Below are 25944 nucleotides of genomic sequence, written 5' to 3' on the forward strand. Positions count from 1 at the left end.
GTTTGTCTACACCCCCTTGGGGATCGCTCTCTCCCCTACCATGGCTTGGTGTGAGATCTTTACAATGCTTCTAAATAGAAACCACCCCACCCCCTTCCCTGGAATCTGTTCTGCCAAGTCCTGCTTCCCAGTGTTGCTTTTGCAGAGGTCCAAGTGGCACCGGGCGTCCTGGGCTAGGGCAGCAGCTTTCAGCCATAAGGGACCAAGAGCAGCTTCGTTCCCCCCCCCCCCCCCCCGGAAAGCCTAGAGCTGGGTCGAGGCAGGCCCGTGCGGGTCCCGGCGTGGCTCTGCCTGGGGGGCGGTTCAGCCCCCGCTTTGCACAGAGCAGTCACTGGGCCGGGCTGTGGTTACTCTGCCATGCAGCCCAGGGCTCTCCTGCTGCGCGCGCACCCTGTGCTGCGCGCTGAGCCACTGGCTCTACCTGGCCCCGCCCCTCCAACGCGGAGGCGAGCGCAGCGCCGTACGCGGAAGGTGCCCCCCCCCAATGCCATGCGGCGCATGCGCGCGGCATCCACGTGCCGCCGCCGGAAGCGGGGGCTCGCCCCGCCCCGCGTGGGGCGGTCGGTTTCCGCCGCGCGCTGTTTTGTCCCCGCCGCCGCCCCGTCCGCGCCGCCATGGCGGCCCCGGGCCTGTCCAAGGCCGAGTACCTGCGGCGCTACCTGGACGCGCCCGCGCCCCCGGCCCAGGCCGCTCGGCGCAAGCGGAGGAAGAAGCCGCCGGGGAGCAGCGGCAGGGGGTGAGCGGCCGGGCCCCGCCCCTCCCCGCTTCCGGGTCTCCCCCCGGCCGGGCCCCGCCCCTCCCCGCTTCCGGCCCCCCCGGCTCGTCCCCGCTTCCGGGTCCCCCCCCCCCGGTCGGTCCCCCCCCTCCCCGCTTCCGGCCCCCCCGGCTCGTCCCCGCTTCCGGGTCCCGCCCCTCACTGTCCCCCCCTCCGGGGGCTCCTCTAGCTCCTGGGGCTCCCCAGCCCCGCCCCGGGGGTTCCCCTGGCTCCTCCCCTCCTGTCCCTGTGCCCCTCCCCGTAACCTGCCCCCCCCGGTCAGCAGAGTGACGAACGGGGGGGGGGCTGCTGACCCCAGAACAATACCAGTTGTGCGCCTCGCGCTTCCCTGCCCGGGGAGGGGGCTCTCGGCTGGGACAGAGGAGTGGGCGGGGGTGGGGCGTGGGGCTTGTGATGCAGGAGGAGGGAGGTGCAGGGTCTGGAGAGTTTGGGTGCAGGGGGATCTCAGGTTTGGGTCTAGGGTGTGGGGTGTTAACCTTGGGTAGCTCCCGTTTGGTCGCACAGTGGGGCTAACGCACACTCCCTGCCTGCCCTGGTCCCACACCCCTTTCAGTGTGTCTCTGCAGCCCCTCCATGCACTACCCTCACCTGCAGGCACTGCCCTTGTAGCTCCCATGGGCTGTGGTTCCTGGTCAATGGGAGAGGCTCCTGCAATCAGTATGCTGAGCTTCGTTGGTCAGCTGAGGGGGAAGACACCAAGGCTCAGGGCTTGTAGTGTGGAGACTTGCAATGGGCTGGATGCAATTCAGCAAGGGGTTGGATCCAGCCTGCAGGACAGTGGAGCTGGCTTTGCTTCCCCACCCCATGCTGCGGTGTATGTTTACCTAAATAAACACATTTTAACATCCCTAGTGCAGTTATTCAGGAGGTGGTCAGGATTTAGTGCTGAGGTGTCCTCTTGGCTGCTTGCATGTGTGCTCAATGATGTGTGCCGTGTTGACTTGTGCACTTAGTCTCCACAGCAGACTCCAAGAGAGCCCCCAACGATCACAAACCAGATACAGATCGAAGGTGCTTGGTCAGGTTTATTGTAGAGTGAAGTACAGTAATGTAGCTTAGGTCTAGTAAGTTGTCACTAGACTACTGAACTACTATGCGTATGTAACCCGTAGCAATGGAATGACTCAATCAGTGGGAAATTTCCATTGCCCGCTAGATCATACAAAGACTATCCTCCCAAGACACCACTTTATCTACAGATACAAACAAATTATACATCATAGCTGATGCTACTTAGATACCACCCATCACCCTGGACCGTGTGGTTTGATTAGCTCATCTCAATCCATCACGCTGTCATTTTAAACCCTTTCCTGAACCTGGGTCTGTATCGGTGAGGAGTGGGTACCAAGGTCTTTTTTTAATGAGCTGGTGGTACCATGTGCTTTCCACTTGCGATTAGTACCAATTACAGTTCTACACCTTGGCCTATTACTAATTAGTGTTTTGCACCCTCAGTCCTGTTCGTGCCAAGTTCTAGGAGTAGGGCCCTGCCTTTTGCTCACAACTTAGCTTTGCTTTATGATAGCCATGTTTTGCCAGTTGTTAGTTAGGCCTCAAGCCACAGCCCAGGGCAGTGCTACGTTGGCTTATGTTTTAGGCCTTCATCTTACTACACCTAGGCTACACTGCAGGCTTCTTGCACAAGAACACGTCCACACTACCTTCTGCATTTGCGCAAAAAGCCCTGTCTTCTGATGACTTACTGTACTTTTTCTTGTGCAAAAACGTGCTTGTTGTGTGGACGGTCGCTCTGCGAGTTTTTGCACGAAAACTCTGCAGTGTAGACGTAGCCCTGGTGTCCATCCTCATCCCCCAGTGTGTGTTGGGGGTTTGGGTAGCTTCTTTTCTTATCTCCCCTCCACCCCCACTGTTTTCACAGGGTAGAGAAAGGTATATCTAGAGCAGTCGTGGCCAACCCGTGGCTCGCGAGCCACATGCGGCCCTTCCCCCCCTTAAAGTGCGACTCGTGAAACCTCCCTTTGGCTCGTGAAACCGCCCCAGCATCCCTAGAAACAGCCTCCAGTTCCTTGAGCTCCCCAGGTGGCGGAGAGCTGTCTGGCGAAGCAAAGTGGTGCCGGCTGATGGGAGCCAGATGTGGCCAAAAAGTGACCTTGAGGGTTTTTTTAAAGGGACAGTGTCCTTTTTTGGTTTGACCAAATGCGGCTGGGATGCTTTTTTTTTGTTTGTTTGTTTTGCTCAACAACTTTTCCCCCCCACAGCTCTTTGAGCTATATGCACAACCAGGGCTCGCCAGCCGCGCTGTCTGGTGATCTGTGCATGTGCAGATCGTTCTGCGCATGCACAGATCGCCCGAACCCGGCTCTTCTGGGTTGCAGTCTACTCACCACGGGCGAGTAGATTGCATTATTTGTTGAGCCCTGTGCACAACTATTTTGGCTCTTTGCCTGTAATGGGTTGGCCACCCCTGATCTAGAGTATCGCCCCCAAGTGGCTGATTGGGGGCAGTTCCTCTTACCACAGTGGGCTGTGGGGATGCAAATAGCAATTGCTGTGACTCTGCCTTGTTGAGGGCTCTTTTTTTGCGTACCACCTGAGCTACGTAATCGGGACATAAATGTCCTTTGTTGTTTCATTCTTCTGCTTTGTACTCCTCTGAGCCATGGTTATTGTCTAATGCCACAATGTTTACTCCTTTATCTCTAGGATGCGTATAGTGGATGATGATGTGAGCTGGAATAGCATTTCTGCTGCACAAGAGAAAGAGGAGGAGGAAGAGGATGAAGGCGACCTGCCTGTGGTGGGTACTCAAGCGTAGGAAGGCTTGTGCTATCAAAAACCAAATTCTTAATTGTATTGAGTACCCTTTCAAACTTCCTGCTGCCATCATGGGAAAAACACATGCCAAGCATTGCCCGGTGGGAATGGCTCCCTTTGCAAGTGGAAAAAGTGAATAACTGTATGGAGATCTTATTAGTATTCTGGAAAGAATGATACTTTGCATTCCGAGATTTTTTTTTTTTTTTGCATTGCAGTAAATCAAGAGACTTAAACCAGATTTGAGCCTTTGTCTGCTAGGCTTTGTGTAGCTATCGGCAAAGGGAGCATTTGGTTTATAAGCTATTTATCTGCTACATCTGTCTCTGGAAATAAAACAACCTAGCAAAACAACATTATAGCAAAGAGAGAGAGAGAGAGCAGCTGACCCTGCAGTGCTGCTGTTTTAAGAAGGATTTTCAGAGATAGTAAAAATTGACTAATAGCATATGTTGCCCTTATGGGCATATGTGCAACTCTGTTGGTCTTATTCAGTGGCAGATTTGTCTTTGAGTGCATGTGAAAGATATAGCTGCACAAGGGCAATTTTACACTATAGGTTGCATAAAGAATGCAGGATGCCCAGTGTCAAGGTTTCAAATTTGTTTTCAATTACTGTCTTGCTTCATGATTCTTATCCGTTCTAGGTAATTTTAGGTAATTGCTTCCTAAAACATATTCTCTTGGGCTTTGCCTAGCTGAGGTTCTGATGGCATACTATAGGTAGACTATAAGTAGCAACATTAAATAGGATGTTGTTGAGTTGTTAATAATATTTTAAAAACCTTTATTTGAGTTACCAACAGCATCTGAGATACTGAAAGGTTTTTAATTAGGCCCATCAGTTTCACTTATTGCTTCTTTTGCACTAGCCCATCTTCAGTGTCTTGTAACAAGACACTGTTTGGATCTAAAACTTCCCTTCAGACAAGTAAAAGCAAGAAGTTCCCATTGGAATTGATATGAGATTTTTTTTTTTCTAATGCCTGGTTTTGAACCAAATCTAAGTTTTCAGGTTAGGCTGCTTGCAGTGGTGGGGTGGGCCTTGTTTTAAATGAAAAAGAAGTAGTGGAGAAGTGTTGCAAAACAAAATAACAGATGAGAGAAATATTTTGAAAAGTTTTTAAAACAACCCTTTGCAATGAAGTCAAATAAGCCTGTACAGTTGATGCTGTGAGATAAGCTAAGCAACTTAAGTACAAAGGGATGTTTTGTTCTAAAGGTACAGAGAACAACTCAGTCCAAAATACAGCCAGAGGCTTTAGCAATATTGTAGTGTGTAGGGATGTTAAAATGCATTTATTCAAATAAACATGTAATTGCTGAAAATTTCAGTGGTTACACAGTTGTACGTGGCAGAGGCAGGCGATTTCCCAGGAGCCACTATGTGCGGGGAGCTGGCTTAAAAGCAGGCTTCTTGCATGCACTGGCTCCCACCACCCCCCTTCCAAGGTACTGCTGCCTTTGTATCATAGGCAGCAATATGGGGGCAGAAGGAAGGTGGCTCCATGGGAGCTGGAATTTGCGGAGAGCCGGCTTAGAAGCTGACTCCCCCTGTGTACTGGCACCTGTCTGCTCTCTCCACTCTCCCCTCACAGCTGCCTCTGATACAGAGAGAGAAGGGAGGGAGGAAGTCTGTGTGTAACCATGCACATTAACTGGAGTGTTAATTAATTAACGTGGAGTGTACACGGTTACACTTTCATATCCTAGTAGTGTGTAAGAAGTCTGCGTAGTAGAATGATTGAGGTATACAGGTATACCACATTAGTTGCCTGTGTGGGGTTTGGTGTTTTTTTTTTGTTTTTTTTTGGTTTTTTTAAGAGAGAGAGTATAAAATCTCCTTGGCTCTAACTCTGCTACGTTACATTCAGGTGGCAGAGTTTATTGATGAGCGTCCAGAAGAAGTGAAACGGATGGAAGAATTCCGGACAAATAATAAATGGAAGCTTTTAGGAGGTAAGCTGTGGTGTTGGTTGTGGTTATTTTAGCCCCAGCGAAGTGTTCAGCTTGGTACCATACCCATAAATGTAGGAAGTCCATGTGCCACAGAATTTACACTTAAACATAGGTATGTAGAAGATAGGAAAACCGCTTGGTAACCCAGAGGTGGAGAGGGCTTATGTTATATAGGGTGTTCATTCCATATTTTCATACATATATTTTCTTATGGGCCTAACAGAAGAAATGCGCTTTCCAGAGGGACTTGACCAAAAAGAGGATGTTTGGTTTGGAGAGGGTGTTCTGTAGGAAAGAGGCAGTATACAGTGTTGAATGTGGAGTGTGGGTGAAGGAAATGAACAGCAGTTCAGGACTGGCAAAGTACAGAGAACAGAAAGGACTCTGGATGAGATGTGCATGGGTTTGAAGATAAAGACAAGAGCTTTAACTTCACTTCAGCAACTTCACTTTACTCCTGCAGTTGTCAGGTGGTCATTATGGAACTGAGGATGATAGTGGGCGTATTTATCCTCTGTAGAAGATGAGAGAGTCGGGGCCCTCTTAGTTGGTTGCAGGCAGCTCAATCTGACTTCCCCTAGCGAGGAGAGCCAACTTATCATCCTCATCCTCTGAGTGTTTTGCTTCTGTGAGCTAAAAAATGAAATGCCAACAATAAAACTGGGTATTCCATAAATCCAGAGATGATTCTTTTCTTGTTTAGATCAGAATGAAGATTCACAAAGCTCGGACCTTTCTCTAGCTGCCAAGCCTACAGCAAGGTATGTAGCTTTGCATGGGGTTGTGGCCACCTGGTTCTTTTCTGTTTGGACAATACTTTATTTTCACTGTCTCATCTTTTATCCCAGGGTCTCAGAATTACCATTAAGCCTTATGATGTGGGTAAGGGATCTATGAGAATTGCTTCGTGCACTGATAAAATGTGTTCACCTCTGGGGAGACAGCAGCAGCTAGCTAAGAGGAGGTGGATTTATTCCATAGTCATTTAAATATGTAGGGAAAATGTAGGTCACTGCGTGCTCCCAAGCAAAGCTGGAATGAGATGAGGACAGTAGAGTTTCCTCCTGTTTCCTTAACAGCCTTGAGATATTAAATTCTCATGATTCCTGGAAATATTCTGACTACCCTTAAAATTTGTTTCAGCCCTTCCACTCTTAAGTATCATGTTGGTCATAAAGTGAGTCTGGTAGAAGCTAAATGCCAGCCATACTGGAGCTCAAAGAGCCCAGGGGTAGGTGCCCTTTTGGGGTTTATGGAATGGTAGCGACAGATCAGAGGTGACAAGTTCAGCCGTTAATCTATGTGAATGTCTATCTGGGAAACCAAGTACCAAATGTGAATTGGTAACCAGCACTTCATTTAGGAGGGCGAGTCATTAACCTTCTTTAAACCATGATGGCTGCTTTACAGACCTCTTGTTTTGTTTTTATGTCCAGTTCAGAAACCACAAAACAAAAGAACATTAAACATACACCTGACCCATCACCTCCCAGGAGAGGTCGCCAAGATTCGCCTCAGCTTTCTCCACCCAGGAAGCAGCGCCATGACTCTTCAGATGAGTCTCTATCCAGGAAGCAATGTTGCGACTCCCCGGACCAGTCGCCGCCCCGGCGGGGCCGCCGCGACTCCCCGGACCTGTCGCCGCCCCGGCGGGGCCGCCGCGGCTCCCCAGACCTGTCGCCGCCCCGGCGGGGCCGCCGCGGCTCCCCGGACCTGTCGCCGCCCCGGCGGGGCCGCCGCGGCTCCCCAGACCTGTCGCCGCCCCGGCGGGGCCGCCGCGGCTCCCCGGACCTGTCGCCGCCCCGGCGGGGCCGCCGCGACTCCCCGGACCTGTCGCCACCCCGGCGGGGCCGCCGCGACTCCCCGGACTGGTCGCCGCCCCGGCGGGGCCGCCGCGACTCCCCGGACCGGTCGCCGCCCCGGCGGGGCCGCCGCGACTCCCCGGACCGGTCGCCGCCCCGGCGGGGCCGCCGCGACTCCCCGGACCGGTCGCCGCCCCGGCGGGGCCGCCGCGACTCCCCGGACCTGTCGCCGCCCCGGCGGGGCCGCCGCGACTCCCCGGACCTGTCGCCGCCCCGGAGAGGCTGCCGCGACTCCCCGGACCTGTCGCCGCCCCGGCGAGGCTGCCGCGACTCCCCGGACTGGTCGCCCAAAAGAGCACCTTTAGTGTCCGGAAAAAAAAGCACCAAAACTATGGACAAATCGCAACAGGGAGGAGACCAAGGAGACCGATCTCATCTGAGAGATGGGTTCCCACATAAGTCCTCATCGCATCCTAAGCGGCAGATAACTCCAGATCATTCACCCCCCAGGAAGAGTAGAGAGAATTCTGACAGAACCACATCACCGTCTCCGAGAAAAAGAACTGGGTCACCTAGTGGGCTGAAAAAACAGAGCAGCTCAAGAGGTGAGTGTGTGTGACAGTGATGGGCAATGTGTGGCCCATGCAGGTTTTCTGTGCGGCTCACGACACATTTGGTTTACCATTGCCTATCCACAGGTTGGCCAGATTCTGCTGGTTTCTCTCTGCGAAGTTTTTTTCCTACTGGTATTACAAAGGTGATACGCACATGGAGTGAGGTGCGTGCTGATTGCACACAACATTGACTGAGAGCTGTGCGCTCCCTCTGCATCCAATCACAGCGCCGGTATGGTTCAGTTGGCACCGCCCGCAAATTCCAGGTGTGCCAGTGCACTTAGCAAAACTGCCCTCTTCTGGGAGACCATCTTGGTTGTGACAGTCTTACAGCCACTGAGATGAAGGGCCTCTCATGCAGCCCCTCACCAGCTGTGAGCCCTAGGAAGCAGCAAATCACTCAAGTCTCTTATTTCTAAACATTGTCTGTGACAGTGTTTCCATGCTGCTACCAGAGTGGAATCAGTGTTTCACTGTTTTCCTGGGTACGTTTAAAGATGGTAGGACTTGGACTTACCTTACAACAAGTGTCAAAATTCTTAGTCTTGAACATTTTGTAATAGTAAAGCTACGTCTCACCGTCCTCTTCTGCACAGACTTAGCAAGGGATTAGAAATCAACCCAAAGGGCCTTAAGGATCTGCATCAAAGGCAAACGGAGAGTAAAAGGAACCCCCCACACAGCAAAGAAGACTAGCGAATATGAACAATATCCTTTTTTTTTTTTCTTCCAGCGAAGAGGTGACGTTAGGGACAGTTGACCTAGCCCATGCTAATGGGAAATAGCCTCATTCAGGAATGAAAGTGTTAGACCAATGTGCTTTTGCCTAAGTACTTGTCAGTATTTTTATGTGTGTAAGAAGAGGGATTTTTAAAATAACTTCCGGGCTGAGAGGAGGCTGACCTCAGCGTTTGATAGGGAGGTCTATAGGGAGTGCCCGGGGTTCTGTTCTCTGTACGCTGTTTATTGCGTGCCATATTTAACATCTGCTTCCCAAGGAGGCTAGCTCAGCTCTGCAGAGACACACATCAGACGCTTGCATATCTAGGCTTTGACAGGGCTCCAAATGGTAATTCCGCTGTGATTATAATTCAGGGTCTCTGTATTATTGCAGGCTTTTCTCCAGCCTGTAAAAAGCCTAAACCGGCTCCATCGCCTAAAAGGCGCCAGAGGCATGACTCTGATTCTTCACTGCCACAGAAGAGTTCCCAGGACTCGTCTGATTCTGATCTTTCCCCGCCACGGAACAGTCGCAGAGCAGGCCTGCTACGCCATGACTCCCCCTCCAAACGCTCTCTTCCCAAGAAGAATCGGAACGCGTCTTCAGATTCCGATTTATCTCCTCCCCGAAGGAGGCAGGCAGCTGGAAAGAAGCTCCATGGTTCCCGGAGCCCTCCTGCCCGCTTGCTGCCGCTTCGAGGCCCGGGTTCTAAAAGTTCTTCCCCAGGGGATAGAGGAGAGGACCAAAAGGTAATTCCCATGCTGCCCTCCCTGCACACCTCGCCCCTGAGCTGCGGTGAGCGAATAGCTTTGTCCTCTTGACCCACTCGTTCTTTTGTGTGTCTGCCACACAGGGGCTGGTTATTTCCCTGGGGGGGAGGTGGGTTGGGGATGCGGACATCTCCCTAGGAACTGCACCGAAATCACCAGTGCATCACGCGGAGGGGGCCTCCAAACAGCCTTCGGCTAGTGGTAACGTGTGGTGTCCCTTTTGGATTTGCAGGCCAGCCAGATGCTCTCTGGGGGTAAAGCTGGCTTGGTGTCAGCCGACCTGCTGCGAAGGGAACAGCAGGAGCTCAGGAGACATGATAGACATAACAAACATTTGGAAGGTAAAGGGTTAATGAGTCTGCAGTGGGCATCAGCCTGCTCTCAAGGACAGTCTGGCTGCCACTGCTTTTTTGTGCTTGTTGTAGGGGTGTTGGATGTGTGGGGTTGTGGCTCAGTACTTCTCTGGGCACTGCAAAAGGCCTCCGGGGCCTGCATAAGCCCCTTTTGTTTTCAGTTCAAACTGACTTTTATAAAAAAATACCGGGTTTTACAAAGAGTTTTAGTTTTTTGCATTTGTCACCCTCCTTTAGTATCATTCAAATATGTAAAACAAAAACTTGCTTTATTAGGAAAACAAAATACATTGCCAGAGAGAGATGCATTCTGATATTCCAGTCCTCTGCGTGTACGTGCAAAACTGCCTGCTGGAATAAGGCTACGTAGTAGAGTAGAAGGTATACTCGGTAAACAAACAGGCATGCACGCAGGCTGTGAAGGGTGTGCGCACCTGAACGCAGTGATGAATCTCATGCCCACCACATAATGGTTTAAAGATTTGACCAATTAAAATGGGAAGGAAATGCAAATGTGTAGCAGTACATTTCAGAACACAAGTGAGTATTCAAAGGCTTTTTAAGAAAACAAGAACAGGCGAAAAGGATGAAGTTGAATATATTTGCTGCAAGTGGCGTGGTCCAGTTATTAAATGTAAATATTGAAATGCCAATAGTTCTAAGTCTACAACAGAAAACTGTTTATTCAAATGAAAAGTTTTATTTGGGAATTAGAGGTACATTGTTTTCTTAAACTCAGAAGTGGCAATGTGTTTTGAGTCTGTTTTAGTTCTGTAGCAAACCACATGGAACAGAGTTCACAGCATTATTTTTCTGAATACTTTTTACCCATTTTATGTACCCCACTATTTACCCAGAAATTGTATTAATATTTAGTGCACTGATTTCCAGTAGGGATGTAAAATCCCATTCAGTTAGTTAACTGGTTCAGCAGTGGGAGGGGTGGGGGGAAGGAGGGAAGGGAGCGCTCCAGCCCTACTTGCTCAGTGAGCACTTTGTAAAAGAGTCGGAGGAGAGAGACTACCTACAGACGACAGTTGGGAGTGCCTAGAAATTGGTGGTGGTTCTCTTGTTATTGGTTCATGGTCTTTTTCTGAGGCGGGACTACTTTAAAGACAAAAACATGCATAGCAGCCGAAAGGCTCTTGAAGTGAATTGACATGGGGACCTGACTGGACGGAGATTTTGGAAGTGTTGTAAAATGACTAACCCGCACGTTCTCGTGTCCTTAGAGGAGTCCCAGAATGCCGAAACAGTCTTTCGAGACAAATCCGGCCGCAAGAGGGATCTTGCGCAGGAACGACGTGAGCAGCAGAAGAAGGCGGAGGCGAAATCCGAGAGAGATGAGCTCTATGCCAAGTGGGGCAAGGGGTGAGACCCTGGAGTTTCCTAGCAAACTTTTCAGCCCTTCTGTCCATGCATAACATCCCCTCCTCCTCATGGGGTAACATCTTGAGGCCAGCAAAGGTGGCAGTTGGGGTGGTAGCTGTAGTGATATAAACGCAAGCCCCTTTGGGGCTAGCCTGAGATCCACTGGACTCCTTTCCCGGAACTCTGGCCAGGCAGCAAGATTCTGGATTTGACCCTGTGACTGGGATGCCAAATGTTCTGTCATCTTAGTGGTCTCTTGAACCTTCCTGCCCTGCACTGGCGCGAGGCTTGTGAGTGCTGTGCCCTTGCTGGTAGAACGGGATTGCACTCAGACAAGCAGACTGAGTAATCAACAGGAGGCATCCTGGGACTGACTTTCGCTAATGGAAGGCTTCCTATGTTTCTTTTCCAGCCTGGCTCAGAGTAGGCAGCAGCAGCAGAACGTGGAAGATGCAGTAAAAGAGATGCAGAAGCCACTGGCTCGTTATATTGATGACAAGGACTTGGATCAGATGCTTCGAGAGCAGGAAAGAGAAGGGGACCCCATGGCTAACTTCCTCAGAAAGAAAAAAGCCAAAGAGAGCCAGGAGAAGAAAGGTGGGGTTGTACTTACGGCAGGTCAGGGCTCCAGTGTAGGGATGTAAGTGACTAATCGAGTCACAACTCACCTACTCGCTCTCCCCCACCCACTGTCTCGGTGTCAGAGGCAGCGAGGGTGGGGGAGCAGGAACCAGTGCTGGGGGGAGCTGGCTTAAAAGCTGGTTTCCCCCAGCACTGTGTCTGTGGTACAGAGGGGAGGGAGGCAGGGGAGGCAGAGGCGCAGTGGTCAGGGACCGGTGGGAGCCAGGACTGCGCCTCTGCATTTTCAGTGTAGTAAGAGCCGCGTGGCAGAGGCGCAGCGGTCCGGGACCCGGCTTGAGCAGGGACTGGGACCTACTCCTGCTGCAGCTCTGCAGTTTAAATGTGGTAGGAGCTGGGCTGCCAGCACACTTGGCTCCTGCTGCATTGAAACTGGAGAGCCGCAGCAGGGCCCCTCATCGACTAATCACGATTAGTCAGTTACCCGCTTCTTAACACCCTTGCTCCAGTGACGCAGCGGTGAGCAAGGCGGCTGTTAATACACTGTACTCTCTGGGATAACGACTGACTGGACTGTTGCTGGCAAGCTGGGTTCTGGTTGGCTGGGAGTCTGGGTGAGCAGAGGTGCTCTGCTCTGAAGAGCCAAGAGAATTCAAAGAGACACAAGGCATTTGAGAGTTGTGCCCGTGAGCAGCGGGCGGCTTCCAGCAGTCTGATGTTAATGTACCCGCGGGACTGGCCCGAGTAGTAATGGATTATATTGCTGCTTTTCTCTGTCTCTAGAGAAGCCCAGGTACAATGGACCAGCACCTCCCCTCAACAGGTTTAACCTATGGCCTGGCTATCGCTGGGATGGAGTGGACAGGTAGGCATTCCTGATACCTAGCATGGTAATAGATGGGCCTCTGCCCTGAAAAGCAGAGGGATAACCCAGACAGAGGTGTGGGGGAGGCATACGTACCAGGCATTTTCATGCACTCCCTTGACTTAAGGAGCTTCCCAAACCTTTTTTTGTTATTGTATGACTTTCATGCCAGGGAGAGGTGCTGGAGCAACGCCCTGAAACCAGCACAGCTGAAGCGGCCTGGACGGCCTACACTGCAGGCTTCTCGTCAGAGGGGTGGAAATGGCTTTTTAGTGGCATTTGTGCTTGTAATTTTAAACATAGTTGGTCACACTGAAATGACAGGTTCCTGGCTTTCAGATTTGTGAATGTGCTGCTCCATCTCTCTTCCCCTTTCCCACCCTCCTCTCCATTCCTTCCCCCCCTTCCCCGTGAGGTGGGAGGAGTCCCCCAGCCTGTCTGTTTCTTGTTGAACATCAACAGGTTTTTTTAATAGTTTGATGAAAAAGTCAAAGATGTCCATGAAATGGTTTTAATTTCCCACAGAAAATATTTACCATTTTCTCACCATCTGTACTTCCCATAGCTGCTCCCCTCTTGCTAATACAGCTCCGTGTGGTCTTTTGCGGCCCCTTGCTTTGGTGAGCTACAAGACCAGTCTCCCTAGTTGGTCAGTCTTGTCCACGTGGGGTTACGTAGCTTTTGCAATCTGGACATCTGACGTTAGAAACCGGAAAGAGACCGGTGGCCCCTGGAGCCAGTAGTCTAGAAATGGAAGGGAGTGAGAGCCGTCTGGTTGTTCCAGAATGTTTCATTGCTCAGAAATGGTTTGGCATGGTGCATTGTCCTTCGACCCACACTTTTGCTGATGTTGTTTTGTAGGTCCAATGGCTTTGAACAGAAGCGCTTTGCTAGGCTAGCCAGCAAGAAGGCAGTTCAGGAGCTTGCATATAAGTGGAGCGTTGAGGACATGTAAACAAAAGAGAAAACCAGATGGAAGACCAACCCTGGTTCTGCAGCGGGGAGGAAGAGAGACCTCAGTGCACCTAATTCCATTGCAAGAGCTGTAAGAAATGACTCCTCCTTCCTTGAGCACAGTTCTCCCTGATAGTCACTGGACAACTGACGTGGCAAGGCTGCCTCTAAAGGGGAGTTCAAGATGCTCCTGGGAGAAGCTGAGAACAAGTCGCTCTGTCCAGTCAGTGGAGAAGGGGAAAACTTGGTTCCCTGGCCACAGAGAACTTCTGCAGCGTTATTGTGAGCAGCTGGAAAATGCAGCATCTGGCTACCTGCAGGAGTAGTTCTGCTCTCTTGGACTTGCTCTGAGATGCAGAAGAGACATCGGTTTCTGGCATTTAATATATTTTTAGTAGATTAAATATGAATACGTTTGTAACCCTCTTTTCAGCCGACCTCTCAGTCCCTTGGAAGTGTTTTTGGGATCTGCTGATCTTCAGTTGTCCCAAATCTCAGGTTCTTCTCTGGGTGCAGAGAGGGTTAAAGGAAACCCATTCATAGAATACTGATGCTCTCGTGGGTCAGGATTGCAAACTGGAGATCGAGATTTGCGCTGTTGGGAGCTGACCCGGTATTTGTTGGCAGCGATTGCATCATCGGCGTTAATGCCGTTAGGTGGCTTGTCACTGCGGTGCTCCAGCAGGTCTGCCTAGTGTCACTGTGAAGGAGCTTGGTGTGGCTCTTCTGTCCTGCAGCGTGTGGATTCACTGACTTGCAGTGAACGTTGCAAGAACCCTCTCCTGTCCCTAGCTCTGAGCTAGGCGAAGTAGATGAATGGTTCCTATTATGCTTTGCAGCATCACTAGTTGGTCCCTTCTTAAATAGGGTTGTTGAAGAATGGCGTGTGGGGGAGAAACTCTTCCGCTGTATTTGACAACAAACTCATCCTGAATAGAAGTTCTGGCAGCTGGTTATGGCCGGATGTCATTAACGGTGGGTTTAAACGAATGACCCTGATTGTGACTTTGCTATCTGATGCTCAAAAGAAACGGGCTGGTTTCTGCTGAACTAACTTGACGTTAGTCCCAGCTTTGCTGTCTGTCTGTCGGTTGAAATCAAACGTTCAGAAAAGCCGACTGTTCTGCTGCAGTAAAACTTGCAAAGACTCTGAGCCACAGTGCAGGTGGGGGCAGTTTTTGGCCTCCTTCCTCTTGTTAAGGCCCCTGTCACCTCAAAGGCTGCTGGAGTTCTCGATTTACTTAGCAGAGAGAATGTGTCAAATGCCCCAGTTGTTTCCATGGAAGGCCTTTGCCTTAGGATGGTAATTAAGCTCCTATGCCTCTTGTGCTGTGGGTGGGTTCTGGTGGGAAGTATGGCACAAAGGTTTTGTTTAGGAAATGTGCTTCTTCGTGTGGGGCTTTCTCCCCGTCGGAAGGTGTTGCTCCTTTTTTGTTTAACATGTTAAATTTCTAGCAGTCCTGTAACCTGGATGTATAATTGTACAGAATGACGTTGTTTTTTAACTGGGTTTGTGTGTGGTGTTTCTTAAATACCGTTAAACCTAGACCAGGGATTACGCTGGCACCGGTACGGCTGTTGGGGGAGAGGCGAGGGGCCCACAGCCCTGACACAAGTCACTGTACTGATTTCAGTTTCCAGTGAACCCCAGCCCCCACACAAATACACATTAGCATAAGCATATGCAAGGGGGAGACACGATCTTAGTCTTTCATTGCAGGGACCATTATGTTTGAGTTGATGAGGATAAAAAACATTAACTCTAGGATTTTGAAGTCAATGTAAGTTGTAGATTTTCCCCCTCTTGATACATGTATGTGAACATACTTTGTGTTTTTGACAGCTAGTTTCTCTGATAAGTCAGCCTTGTTACTCCAGCTCCTCTGTTACTCCAGCCTTGCTAGAAAGTGGCTGGTTGGGGTTGTTCGCATAGAGAGAAAAGTTGTGTTCCCAACTTTTCCTTTTTCTGAGGAGTGCATATCCATCCAATCAGACCACTGAAGTGCTAACACTGAGTGCAAGCAGTCGATTATCTTTAAAATACAACGCAAAGGTCGTGTTAAAATACTAGAAGATATTATGTAAGATTTCTACAGAATACTTAAACAGGAAGTACAATGAAACTTAGTTACCATTATTGTATCATTTCAACAGCTGTTACATTTGTTTGGTTGTGTGTTACACAAATACCACATCCATGCACAACAGCTATGTCAAGGGTAGCTGTCTCTGCTCTGATCGGAGAGCACTTCCTTGCACCAGCTTTAGTCTCGCTAGCTTGGCTAAAAGGCAGCGAAGACGTGGAGGGCATACGAGCCGCTAGAACCCTTCATTCCTACTAGTATACCTGTGCTGTGCAGCTGCAGCGTTGTTGTTGTTAGCCATGCTAGCTAGATGACCGTGACCGCAGGTGTTCGTGTGTGTGGCAATCACCTCTGCAGTGCAGACACGCTCGCTCAGATTTTAGATTATGCCATTTTCATGTTCTGAAGATGCACCAACACCAGTCCATCAGATTGTCTAGCCCATTGGCTTTGTGGTGAAGGACCTGGATCCACACCGCACATCAGGCTTTGATGGGCACGAGAGAATTCGCCGTTTCTCTTCCTTGCTGCTGTTGCTGGATCAAGTACATTTGCAAACGACAGGGGGGAGCGGGACTGGCCTGCAAGAGAGAGGGTTGAGAATCCAGTTACGGGGATGGCTGCCTGCTGCAGTCAGAGCTGGTGTTTCACTGCAGCACTCGGAGTGTCGCCGTGGCCTGTCTGGGTTCAGTCACTGCAAGAAGCTGTACCTGTAGGACTCCCTGTGGACGGTGGAGAAATCCTGCTCTCCCTGCGCTTGGATGGGGTTCGGCTCTGGTTTGTAGTTCTTCACCTTCTCTGCTCTCTGGGGCCGGAACGTGCTGTGTGTGGTGGTTTGGCTTTCACACTTGGCCTACAAATCCAAACAGTTGCACACAGTTCAGCCCTCCCACCTTTTCCAGTGTTTTACACGGCAAGGTGTGGGGAGATGGCATCAAATGCCCCCTGCCCTGCCAAGCCTCTAGTAAACATGAACCAGTGGCTGGCTTGAGCTACTAGCAATCCGCCTGCTCCCTTTCCAGGCTGAATTCAGAGCGGAGGTAATTACATTTGAAAGAGAGACACGGGGACCAAGAGGCAATTGTTTTTAGTAAATATTCCAACGTGATAGCAAGGAATCGGTGGGTTTCCCTGTTGCTAGGGCCAGCTGTAGATGCTCCATCACTGCCAGTGTCAAAGAACAGACACTTGTAAATATACAGCAGGGCTGACTCGCATGCTGTGCAAGGGCTGGACCAGTGGTTCTCAACGTTTTTGGCCCCCCCTTCTCTTCGCCTTGCACAAGGCAGACCTCTCCACGGACCACCAGCCAACCAGCTGATGAGAAAACAGGTGCAGGAGTGGGTAGCGTAGAGGGGTCTGGCCGGGAAGAGTGGGCTGGGGGGGGGGGGCTGGGGGTGTGGGGTCTGGGCATGCGAAGGATAGCAGGTGCTTACCTAGCTCTGTGCCTCCTGCAGGTCCCAGGTACCGCCCCCTCCTGCTCCCATTGGCAGTGATTCTGGCCAATGGAAGCAGCGGGGAAAGCCTCCGTTTCCTGCTCTGTTGTTCCCTGGGGGGGCGGGGGGGGAGACAGTGCTGCAGCATGTGGAGCTGCTTCCTTCCCGCAGGGCTCACCCCCCCCCCCCCATACCCCCCGTGGAAAGCTGGCATTGGCACTCTGGGGGGGATGGGGGGCAGGGCTGAAGCACCAGTGCAGGGTTCCCGCTGCAGGGGAGGTGAGCCCTGACCCTGCGGCCCGCCTGCAAGATGGTCTCAGAGCACTAGTGGTCTATGGAGCACACAGCCACTGGGATGGAGAGCTGTGCTCAGTGCTCCCTGTAAGCCGGGCACTTGTGTGTCCATGCAGGAGAGATTCAAGTGCCGCCCAGCTGATTCGCAGAGAGCCCACAGCCAGGTTTGTGCTTCTACAGGGGGGCACACTCATACGAGCCTGGGGGCCCATCAAAGACGTATTCCACGTGCATGGGAAACATCTGCAGCGAGATAGACAGGAGAGGGACCCTTGGAGGGAGCTGGTTTGGGCTCTGCCATCTCTGACTCTGGATGCCCCTGACAGCTGCTCACTAGGGGATCTGGGCCATCAGGCAGCAAGTGTCCCTGACAGGACGGGGTGAGAGCTGCCTTCCTCCGCCCGGTCCTGTCCCAGCCGGTACCCAGCTCCAGGGCCCTCTGCCACCCTCGCCCCAGCCCACGTAGCAGGACAGCTCCCCTCCCGCTGCTGACTGCATGTGTACTCCACACTCGTGCTCCCCTCCCTCATTCCCTGCCCACCCTTTCCCCCTGCCTCAGGTATCGGCGCCCTCGCTTCCCCGCCTGGTGGGGCCGTGCTGCTGGTTTCTAAAGGTGCTATTCGGCAGCTGCCTCCCTGCCAGCTCTGCCTTTGTCTCGAATCCCCTGCTCCCCCCGCATCTATTCAGATAATAAACTGTGCAGGGCAGGGACTGTGCCTGTCGGGGGGGGGGGGGGGGTGTCTGCTCCCATCGTATTACCAGCGGCCGGCTGTAGACTCCATCGTGGAGGTCGCCTTGCCGGATTCGGGGCTGGACTCCCCAGTCCCTGAAGAAGAACTTGTGGGCCGTGGAATCGTCAAACTTTGCAGGGAGGGATCTCAGCACTGTGCGGGGGCGCTGGGTGGTCTCCAGAGGCTGGGGCAAGGGCAGAGGCGGGAAAGAGAGCTGGAAAGAGACGCGAGGGGGTCAGAATAACACCACCGACTCTCGACAGCACTTCGCACCTGCAGATGGCCCGGAGGAGATTTTCAGAAGCGTTGCGCCTCGGGGCGCCCAGCGAGGACACGGCAGCGTTCTCTGTCGGACACGTCTGTTCTGGCGCTCAGAGAACGAGGCGGCAGGAAATGCCACTTGCTGAGTGGGGGGCCGAATGGCCCGTGTAAGATTTACGCCTGTGGTGTTTGAGGGCGTCACTGGGACCCTGGGGCTGTGTCTACACTCGCGGCTTCTTGCGCGAGTAATATGCAAATGAGGCTAAGCATGGAATATCGCTGAGCCTCATTTGCATACCTAATGAGCCACCATTTTTTCAGAAGAGGCTCTTGCGCAAGGAGCGTCTACACTGCCCCTTCTTGTGCAAGAAAACCCCTCTTGTGCAACGCCGTTCTTCCTCTCAAGTAATAGGTGTAACGACATTGCACAAGAGGGTGTTTCTTGCACAAGAAGGGGCAGTGTAGATGCTCCTCCTTGCGCTAGAGCCTCTTCTGAAAAAAATGGTGGCTCATTAGGTATGCAAATGAGGCTCAGCAATATTCCACGCTGAGCTTCATTTGCATATTACTTGCGCAAGAAGCCACGAGTGTAGACATAGCCCGGGAGAAGAGGGAGCCAGCCCATTTCTGCCATGCAGGGACAGGACAGGATTCCCACGGCTGAGGGGTTCAGGCGGGGTTCCCTTCCCTCCAGCTTCAACCTCCCTTTTTTTCTGCCAGCAGGATTGCTGCAAGAGGGGATTCTCTGTCCATGCTGTACCCCAGCACAAGAGCCAACGGTGCCCAGATATTGGCCCCACCTCCCCCTGCATGCTGGCTCAGTGTCCCTGCTATTGAATAAATGCAATCTCTACATCTCCTGCGCTTCTGGCCTGGCTCGTCTGCTCAGCGCCAAGCCGATGCAGCACTGGGCGCTGCATGGCCAACCCCCTTTACAAACACCGGCCCATTATGGAGATTTCCAAAGCCTGGCAGCGGCTGTGGCAAAGGAATGTTGCTGCTCCCCTTCTCCAGACAAGGGGAAGAAACTCTCCCCAGGTCACAAAACAAGTCCGTGGCAGGGCTGGGAATTACAGCAGGCACCCTGACGCAGGCCTCGTGCACTGACCCCCGGATCTATTCCCTCTGTGCCAGTGAGAGTCTGCCTGCTTCAATCAGTGAAATTGACTTTGCTTATAGAGGCCCTTGCTCTCCCTTAACTCCGGCCTCCTGGCCTGCCCATTACCTTGGTCACCGTGTCGCCGCTGAATTTTCCATCCCCCTCTTTCCGCAGGCCTGCCAGCTCCTCTCTCGGCTTGCTGGGGCTGGCCCGAGGGTACCTGCGGGGGTCCCAGCCTCGGTAGCTCTGCCTCTGCACGGTCTGAAAATCGGTGCTGGGTGGAAGAGGGACAGACGTCAGCAGGAAGGAGGGGACCCAGGTGTTTCTTTGGGCTTTGCGCCCCCGGCCATTACTGCAGCAGCTCCTGCATTCTATTCGCAGCCGTGCCAAGGACTCACTGGGCAACCTCAGGCAAGTCACTTCATTGTGCCATGCCTCGGTTTCCCCATCTGTAAAAGGGAGCCAGCACTGACCTGATGCATTTGGTAAGAGTGTGTGTGAATACCCAGGAGATAGTGTCTGACTCACTGTTCACTAGAGCATCTCAAAGCCCAGGAACGAAATCCCGTTCCCTCCCCCCCCTTCCCCCTCCCCCAAGCTTGTGGCTGGGGCTGGCTGCAGCCTTGGCAATGTAATTTACAGGAACAAAATCCTGTTTCCTTCCCCTTCTTCAGCAACAGCTGTTCAGATTGAAATCCAGGTTGCAGGGAGGGGCAGGCCCTTGTGCTAGGTCTCTGGTAAAGGCTCTGCCACCCAGGGAACAACAGCCCCCTTGCCGTGACGCTGAGACACCCTCCTCGCCCCGCCTGGTGTTCCCCAGTGCATGCCCTGTCCGGGTTACCTGGTGGCTGCACTCACCTGAAGCCCCGGTTGATCGCCAGGTTGTCCAGCGGCGGCTGGGCAGGCTGACTCCGGGCAGGTAATGAGCTGCGTGCTGGGAAATCGCTCTGGTACTTGGTCACGTATTCCACCGGGGCGCGTGTGCCTGCCGGCACTAATCCCATCGGGCGCGACTGGGCCGCCCGCTTCCCTAAGCTCTGGTGGGTGCTCTGCTGGGTTGTCATCAGGTCACGGCCGCCTAGTGGAGCAGAAAGCAATGCTCTGTCCCATGTCGTAGGGGTGGGGGTTGCTCTTTGGAGGCGCTACCCCTCTCGACAGGAGCAGGAACTGCAGCTTATGCTCCAGCAAGGTCTGGCCAGCTTGCCAGCCCTAGAGAGAGGGGCTGCAGAAAGCAAGAGCAGCCCCTGTCTGAGGCCAAGTTAGTAAGATGTGAGAGCTCACAGCCGCTTTCAAACTAGGCAGGAAACTCAGGCTAGAAAATGGCAAAGTCCTCCCCAGGTGTGGCAGGAACCTAGAGAGCTCGGCCCTGTGCTTCCTGCAGGGTATCGAACCCCTGGCCCGGCTCCTGAGGCAGGGCTGGGTAGGGAGGTGACATATCAGTCAGTTGAATAGTCAAGTAACCTCAGGAAGTGTTGAGTTAGTCGACTGTTCTACAGACCCCAGAGGCAGGGCCAGCAGCCAGGTATCAGAGGCAGCAGCGTGGGGTGCCAGGTGGGAGCTGGTCCATGGGGGGGCCCGTTTAAAAGCCAGCTCCCCTCCCAGACCGGCTGCCTGTCGCCTTGTGCTGCTGCTTCAGAGAAAGAGGCAGCAGCAGCCCCTGTCTAGAGGGCGTCTGAGTGCCTGGACCGGGCGCGAGCCGGGACTGAGCTGGGCCGGCCGCCTGGCTCCTAATACACTTTCCATGCAGAGCTGCAGCAGGGGTGGGTCCCGGACCCAGCGTGAGCCAGGACTGAGCCAGGCGGCTGAAAAATGTCCCGGCAGTGACTCTCAGGGCCCAGGGGCTGTGCTGCGGCGCTAGGAATAACGCGGGGATGCCCCCGGGAAGCGGGCCGAGCGTCAGAGCACGAACTGCCACAGCCCCCGGCTGTTTTCCCCCCACCGGCCCCGGGCCATAGCCTCGCTGCCGCTTGCAGCGCAGTTGTAGCCTGAGACCCGTGGGCGGCATCCAATGCCACCTGCATGGCCCTGAGGATGCCATGTGGGCACAGCTGGGTGCTGAGAACCTCCTCCTTAGACTGTATCACTTGGGCCCGGCTGGGGCTGGAGCCAAAGGGCCTGGCCCAGGCGGGCTGGCCCTTTAAGGGGAGCTGGGCTTGGACCTGGCAGCTGTGGGCAATATGGAGCAATGCTAATGGCTGGCCCCGGGGCCAGCTGGGAGCTGGCTACACACAGCCTGGGGAATGCTCCGGCAGGGTGGCAAAGGCAGATCCCGGAGAGGGGGGAGACGGGCCTGGAGCTGCCCCCACTCGTCAGGCAGAAGGTAGGCACGAGCGCTAGCGGCGGCGAGCCCCTGGCAGGGCTGGGGAGGGAAAGCCAGGCGACCCGCCCAGGAGGGGGGGTTGTGCACTGATGGGGGGCAGTGGTCCCAGGGCGTGGGCAATGAGCCCGGCAGCCGTGGCTTGCAGCGCTGGGGGAGGGGCTGGAAAGGGGGCCCCTCTCTCTCCCCATAGACGGGAGCTGCGCTCCGGGGTGTGTCTCTCGGTGAACTCTCGCTGCGTGGCGCTTCCCAGCCCAGGGGAGCGAACGGGGCTGGCGCTGCTCCGAGGGGGCGGAGGATTGTGCTGGGCTGAAGCCCTGGGGGAGGGCCTGGTGCCCAGCGCTGCCTGAGGCCCTGTGGGGCCGGCGCGGGGCTCCCCGGGCGGGAAGAGGGGGCAGTGCAGGGACCGGCTTTGGAAAGGCTCCTGCGGGCACGGAGACCCCTCCTGCAAAACAGCAGGGCTGGGCCGGCCCGTCTGCTCCTGGCGGGGCCGCTGGGCTCTGCCTCAGCGCGGGGCTGGCGTGGGCCGTGCGGGGAGGGGAACGAATCGCTGCTCTAGCGGCCTTACGCAAATAAAGGGCCTGTGTCTGCCCGTCTGTCTGCCCGCCCGTCCGTCTGTCTGCCCGCCCGCCCGTCCGTCTGTCCGCCCGTCTGTCTGTCTGTCTGCCCGCCCGCCCGCCCGTCCGGGCGCTCGCTCACCCACAGTCGCGGAGCTCAGAGACTAGCAACCTGCCTGGCCTCCATCTCTCGGGCTTGGAGGGTCCGCCAGGCGCAGGGACCGGCCCGGGGATGCAGGGTCCGGCCCTGGAGACGGGCGAGGCCCGCCGGCAGCCTGGGCCCGGAGCGGCTGCCTCTGCAAAGGGGCTGGGTTTGGGCTGAGCGGGGCGCAGCGCGTGTTGCAGGTTGCCATGGCTCCTGGCTCCCGCCTCCCGGCCCGGGGTGCCCTGAATGCCAATGGCGCCCTGGCGACCCCGCAAGCCCGGCTACCGGGGGCTTCGCGGCCAGAGGGGCCGGTAACGGGGACAGGAGTGGCGCAGCGGGGGCTGCAGGCTGGGCGGCTGGCAGCCCTGGGAAAGGGGCCAGGCGCTCCCCGGCACCACAGCGCCGCGCGCCCTCGCAGCTGGCCCGGCTACTGCCCGGCTGGCCACGGCACCGGCACCCCCCCCCCCCCGCCGGGCTGCGGGTCCTTCTTGTTCTGCTGCTGCTCTGGTAGCACCTCGAGACCCCCCGCAGCCTGGGGCCCCTAGGGGCGGTGCGCGCCCGGGGAGCGGGACCGTCTGCGCACAAAGGGCAGGAGGGGAGCGGGCCCGGACAGACGGGACTGGCCCCCTAGTGCCAGCCAGAGCTCGTCCGCCAGGCCCGGGGGACTCCGGCCGGCCGCTGCTCTGGACTGTGCACGGCGGGCTGCCCGGGGCCGGGCATCGCTACACCGGCTCTTTGGCCCCGCAGCGGCAGCCTGCCTGGTCCGGACAGCGGCTCGGCGGGCGGGCGGGCGGGCGGCGCTGCTGTGCACAGACTGCTCCCGGCCTGGGATTAGCTGAGGCCAATCAGCCTGTTAATTGAGTGTCAGTCAGTTAATTGTTCCAAGCCTTGTTCCATTAACCAGTCGAACTGTCCGGGTGGCAGATGGCAAGGGAATGATGCAGAAGAGTCGCTTTGCCACTGGTTAATAGGGGTGTAACTGGCGCTGTAATTGGAGACTAATTAACTGGGCTGTGTGTGTGTGTGTGCGCGCTACCCAAGCCCGTTCCGCCTGTGGGGAAAGCTGATGCTGACGGAGTCTCTACCGTGGTGACTAGCGCAGTGCAGGAGCCGGAGCAGATTGGTCCTAGTCTAGTGGCCTGTGTCTCTTCAAGCCTAGAAGGCCCCTTGCCGATGCCGGGCATTAGCAGCATAGCCAGCCCCAAGGGCTCACAGATCAGCGGGGGCCCAGCCCCCGAGAGGCTGGATGACGGATAACAGGTTATTGCTATTTGGTTTGGGGTTCACATTGTCAAACTTCTCAACAGCCGGGAGCAGCAAGGACTGAGCGAGGGGGGTGGGGGTGGTTGTTATTTCTAAGCGAGGCCCCCAACTAATCTGTGTCCTAGGGCTGGGACGTAATAACAAAGTGTTGCCAACTCTCAGATCTTATCACGAGTCTCACAATATTTGCTGTTCTTCTTCATTGGATTGGCGCCTAGAACATCCAGAACAGAAAACAATTCCCTTCTAGTGCTGGAGACTTGGCCAAGCGGCACAGCGGTTCTCTCTCTCTCTCTCTCTCTCTCTCCTCTTCTCCCCCCCCCCCCAGAAGTTTACCAAACTCACAGCAAAAAGCAATGGCGCAGGGGCTCTCCTCCTGTCTATAAGGCTGTACCCCTCTCAGGAGTCTGATTGGTCTCGCCTACTCATAAGAACGGCCGTACTGGGTCAGACCAAAGGTCCATCTAGCCCAGTATCCTGTCTGCCCACAGTGGCCAGCACCAGGTGCCCCAGAGAGGGTGGACCGAAGACAATGATCAAGCGATTTGTCTCCTGCCATCTCTCTCCAGCCTCTGACAAACAGAGGCCAGGGACACCATTTTATCCCCTGGCTAATAGCCTTTTATGGACCTAACCTCCATGAAATTATCTAGCTTCTCTTTAAACTCTATTATAGTCCTAGTCTTCACAGCCTCCTCTGGCAAGGAGTTCCACAGGTTGACTACATGCTGTGTGAAGAAGAACTTTCTTTTATTAGTTTTAAACCTGCTACCCATTAACTTCATTTGGTGTCCTCTAGTTCTTCTATTATGGGAACTAATAAATAACTTTTCTTTATTCACCGTCTCCACACCACTCGTGATTTTATAGACCTCTATCATATCCCCCCTCAGTCTCCTCTTTTCTAAACTGAAAAGTCCCAGTCTCTTTAACCTCTCCTCATATGGGACCCGTTCCAAACCCCTAATCATTTTAGTTGCCCTTTTCTGAACCCTTTCCAAGGCCAAAATATCTTTTTTGAGGTGAGGAGACCACATCTGTACACAGTATTCAAGATGTGGGCGTACCATAGTTTTATGCAAGGGCAGTAAGATATTCTGGGTCTTATTTTCTATCCATTTCTTAATAATTCTTAGCATCCTATTTGCCTTTTTGACCGCCGCTGCACACTGCGTGGAAGTTTTCAGAGAACTGTCCATGATAACTCCAAGATCTTTCCTGATTTGTCATAGCCAAATTACTTACTTAAAAACTACGTGCTTGCAGAATCAAGCATATAAATACCAACGTGTCATGGCCCTGCTGTTACTGAAAAATGGGGGACAGCCTCCTTTTTTACCATATGTTCTATGCAATCAGTTGGAGTAGAAATATTGTCCTGACACTTCAGAGCACGGTCGCCAGAGCAGTAGAACCATTTCATCGTATGAAATTCTAGTGTGCACTGGCTTACCGAGTGTTTTTACGTAGCCTGTTATAGAACCAGGCAAAGGGCACGATGAGTTGATGGACCCCCTGGAAGAGCTCTGCGTCCCCACAGTGGTGCACATACCCCCGGCTGAGAACCACGGCTTTAGAACACCCCAAGTTGCCCCAGGAGCTGGTGTCGCGTGAGTCCCATGAAGGTGAAAGGGATGTTTGGTGTCCAGGGCTGCCCACCCCTCCCCTGCAATGCTGGTTGGGGAGCATCTGTCAAGAGAAGGGCCTTGCTGTTGTCACTTGCTCCTGCACAAAACTGTAACGTGGTCTGTGTCTCCTTCCTCTCCCCGGTGCTGCTGGAAGCACCCACGTCCAGCGGCCCAAAGCCAGACCCGCTTCCTCCGCTTAACTGCAGGCTGTCTTGGGGGGGAGGGAGACTCCGTCTTGCCTTGTCTGATGAAGGGGTCTTACCCACTCATGGTCCTATATACTTTTGTTAGGCCCTACGGCGTCACGGGACTCTGCGATGACTTTAAAGTCATAGACGAACACGGCAACCCTTGTGAGACTCCCCCAGCCTTTGTCCGACTTGTTTGGCTTTCCAAGCCTTTCTCAACCCACCCCGCCTAGCCCGGGGCCAGGCCCCATCCCCCTGTTCAGTTCCCACAGATGCCCTTCGCTCCCCGTGCCTCAACCGTGGAAGTGTGGTGGGCAGCCACCAGGGGGCACTGTGACACCAGCTATCTGTGCCCTGGGCCTGCCAGGGGCTGGAACTCTCACTGCAACCAGGCCCCTGG

At 54.0% G+C, this 25944-nt stretch overlaps 2 protein-coding genes across 2 annotated transcripts; one reads left to right on the plus strand and one right to left on the minus strand.

Moving 5' to 3' along the window:
• Positions 1-524: 524 nt before the first annotated feature.
• Positions 525-15051, plus strand: BUD13 (BUD13 spliceosome associated protein). Its single transcript, XM_075909785.1, has 11 exons — positions 525-736; positions 3443-3536; positions 5428-5512; positions 6216-6273; positions 6949-7919; positions 9043-9398; positions 9652-9760; positions 11005-11143; positions 11556-11740; positions 12506-12587; positions 13449-15051. Exons 1-11 carry the CDS (start codon positions 615-617, stop codon positions 13540-13542), a joined length of 2295 nt encoding a protein of 764 aa, XP_075765900.1. The 5' UTR covers positions 525-614; the 3' UTR covers positions 13543-15051.
• Positions 15052-15069: 18 nt separating this feature from the next.
• LOC102449195 (uncharacterized) lies at positions 15070-25151 on the minus strand. The gene is given in 8 exon segments (XM_075909261.1): positions 15070-16190; positions 16193-16206; positions 16336-16478; positions 18115-18300; positions 19573-19720; positions 20305-20524; positions 22497-22746; positions 25068-25151. Coding segments are annotated over 8 exon segments (1128 nt in total). The 3' UTR covers positions 15070-16107.
• Between the last annotated feature and the right edge of the window lie 793 nt (positions 25152-25944).

Source organism: Pelodiscus sinensis, chromosome 26 (genome assembly GCF_049634645.1).
Source record: "Pelodiscus sinensis isolate JC-2024 chromosome 26, ASM4963464v1, whole genome shotgun sequence".
NCBI lineage: Eukaryota > Metazoa > Chordata > Testudines > Trionychidae > Pelodiscus > Pelodiscus sinensis.

Bases quoted from the DNA above. Each gene is read 5' to 3' on its own strand.
- BUD13 (XM_075909785.1), top strand. From the start codon at position 615: ATGGCGGCCCCGGGCCTGTCCAAGGCCGAGTACCTGCGGCGCTACCTG. The intron at 3,537-5,427 runs GTGGGTACTCAA...CGTTACATTCAG, and splicing joins ATGAAGGCGACCTGCCTGTG to GTGGCAGAGTTTATTGATGA. The intron at 5,513-6,215 runs GTAAGCTGTGGT...TTTCTTGTTTAG, and splicing joins TAAATGGAAGCTTTTAGGAG to ATCAGAATGAAGATTCACAA.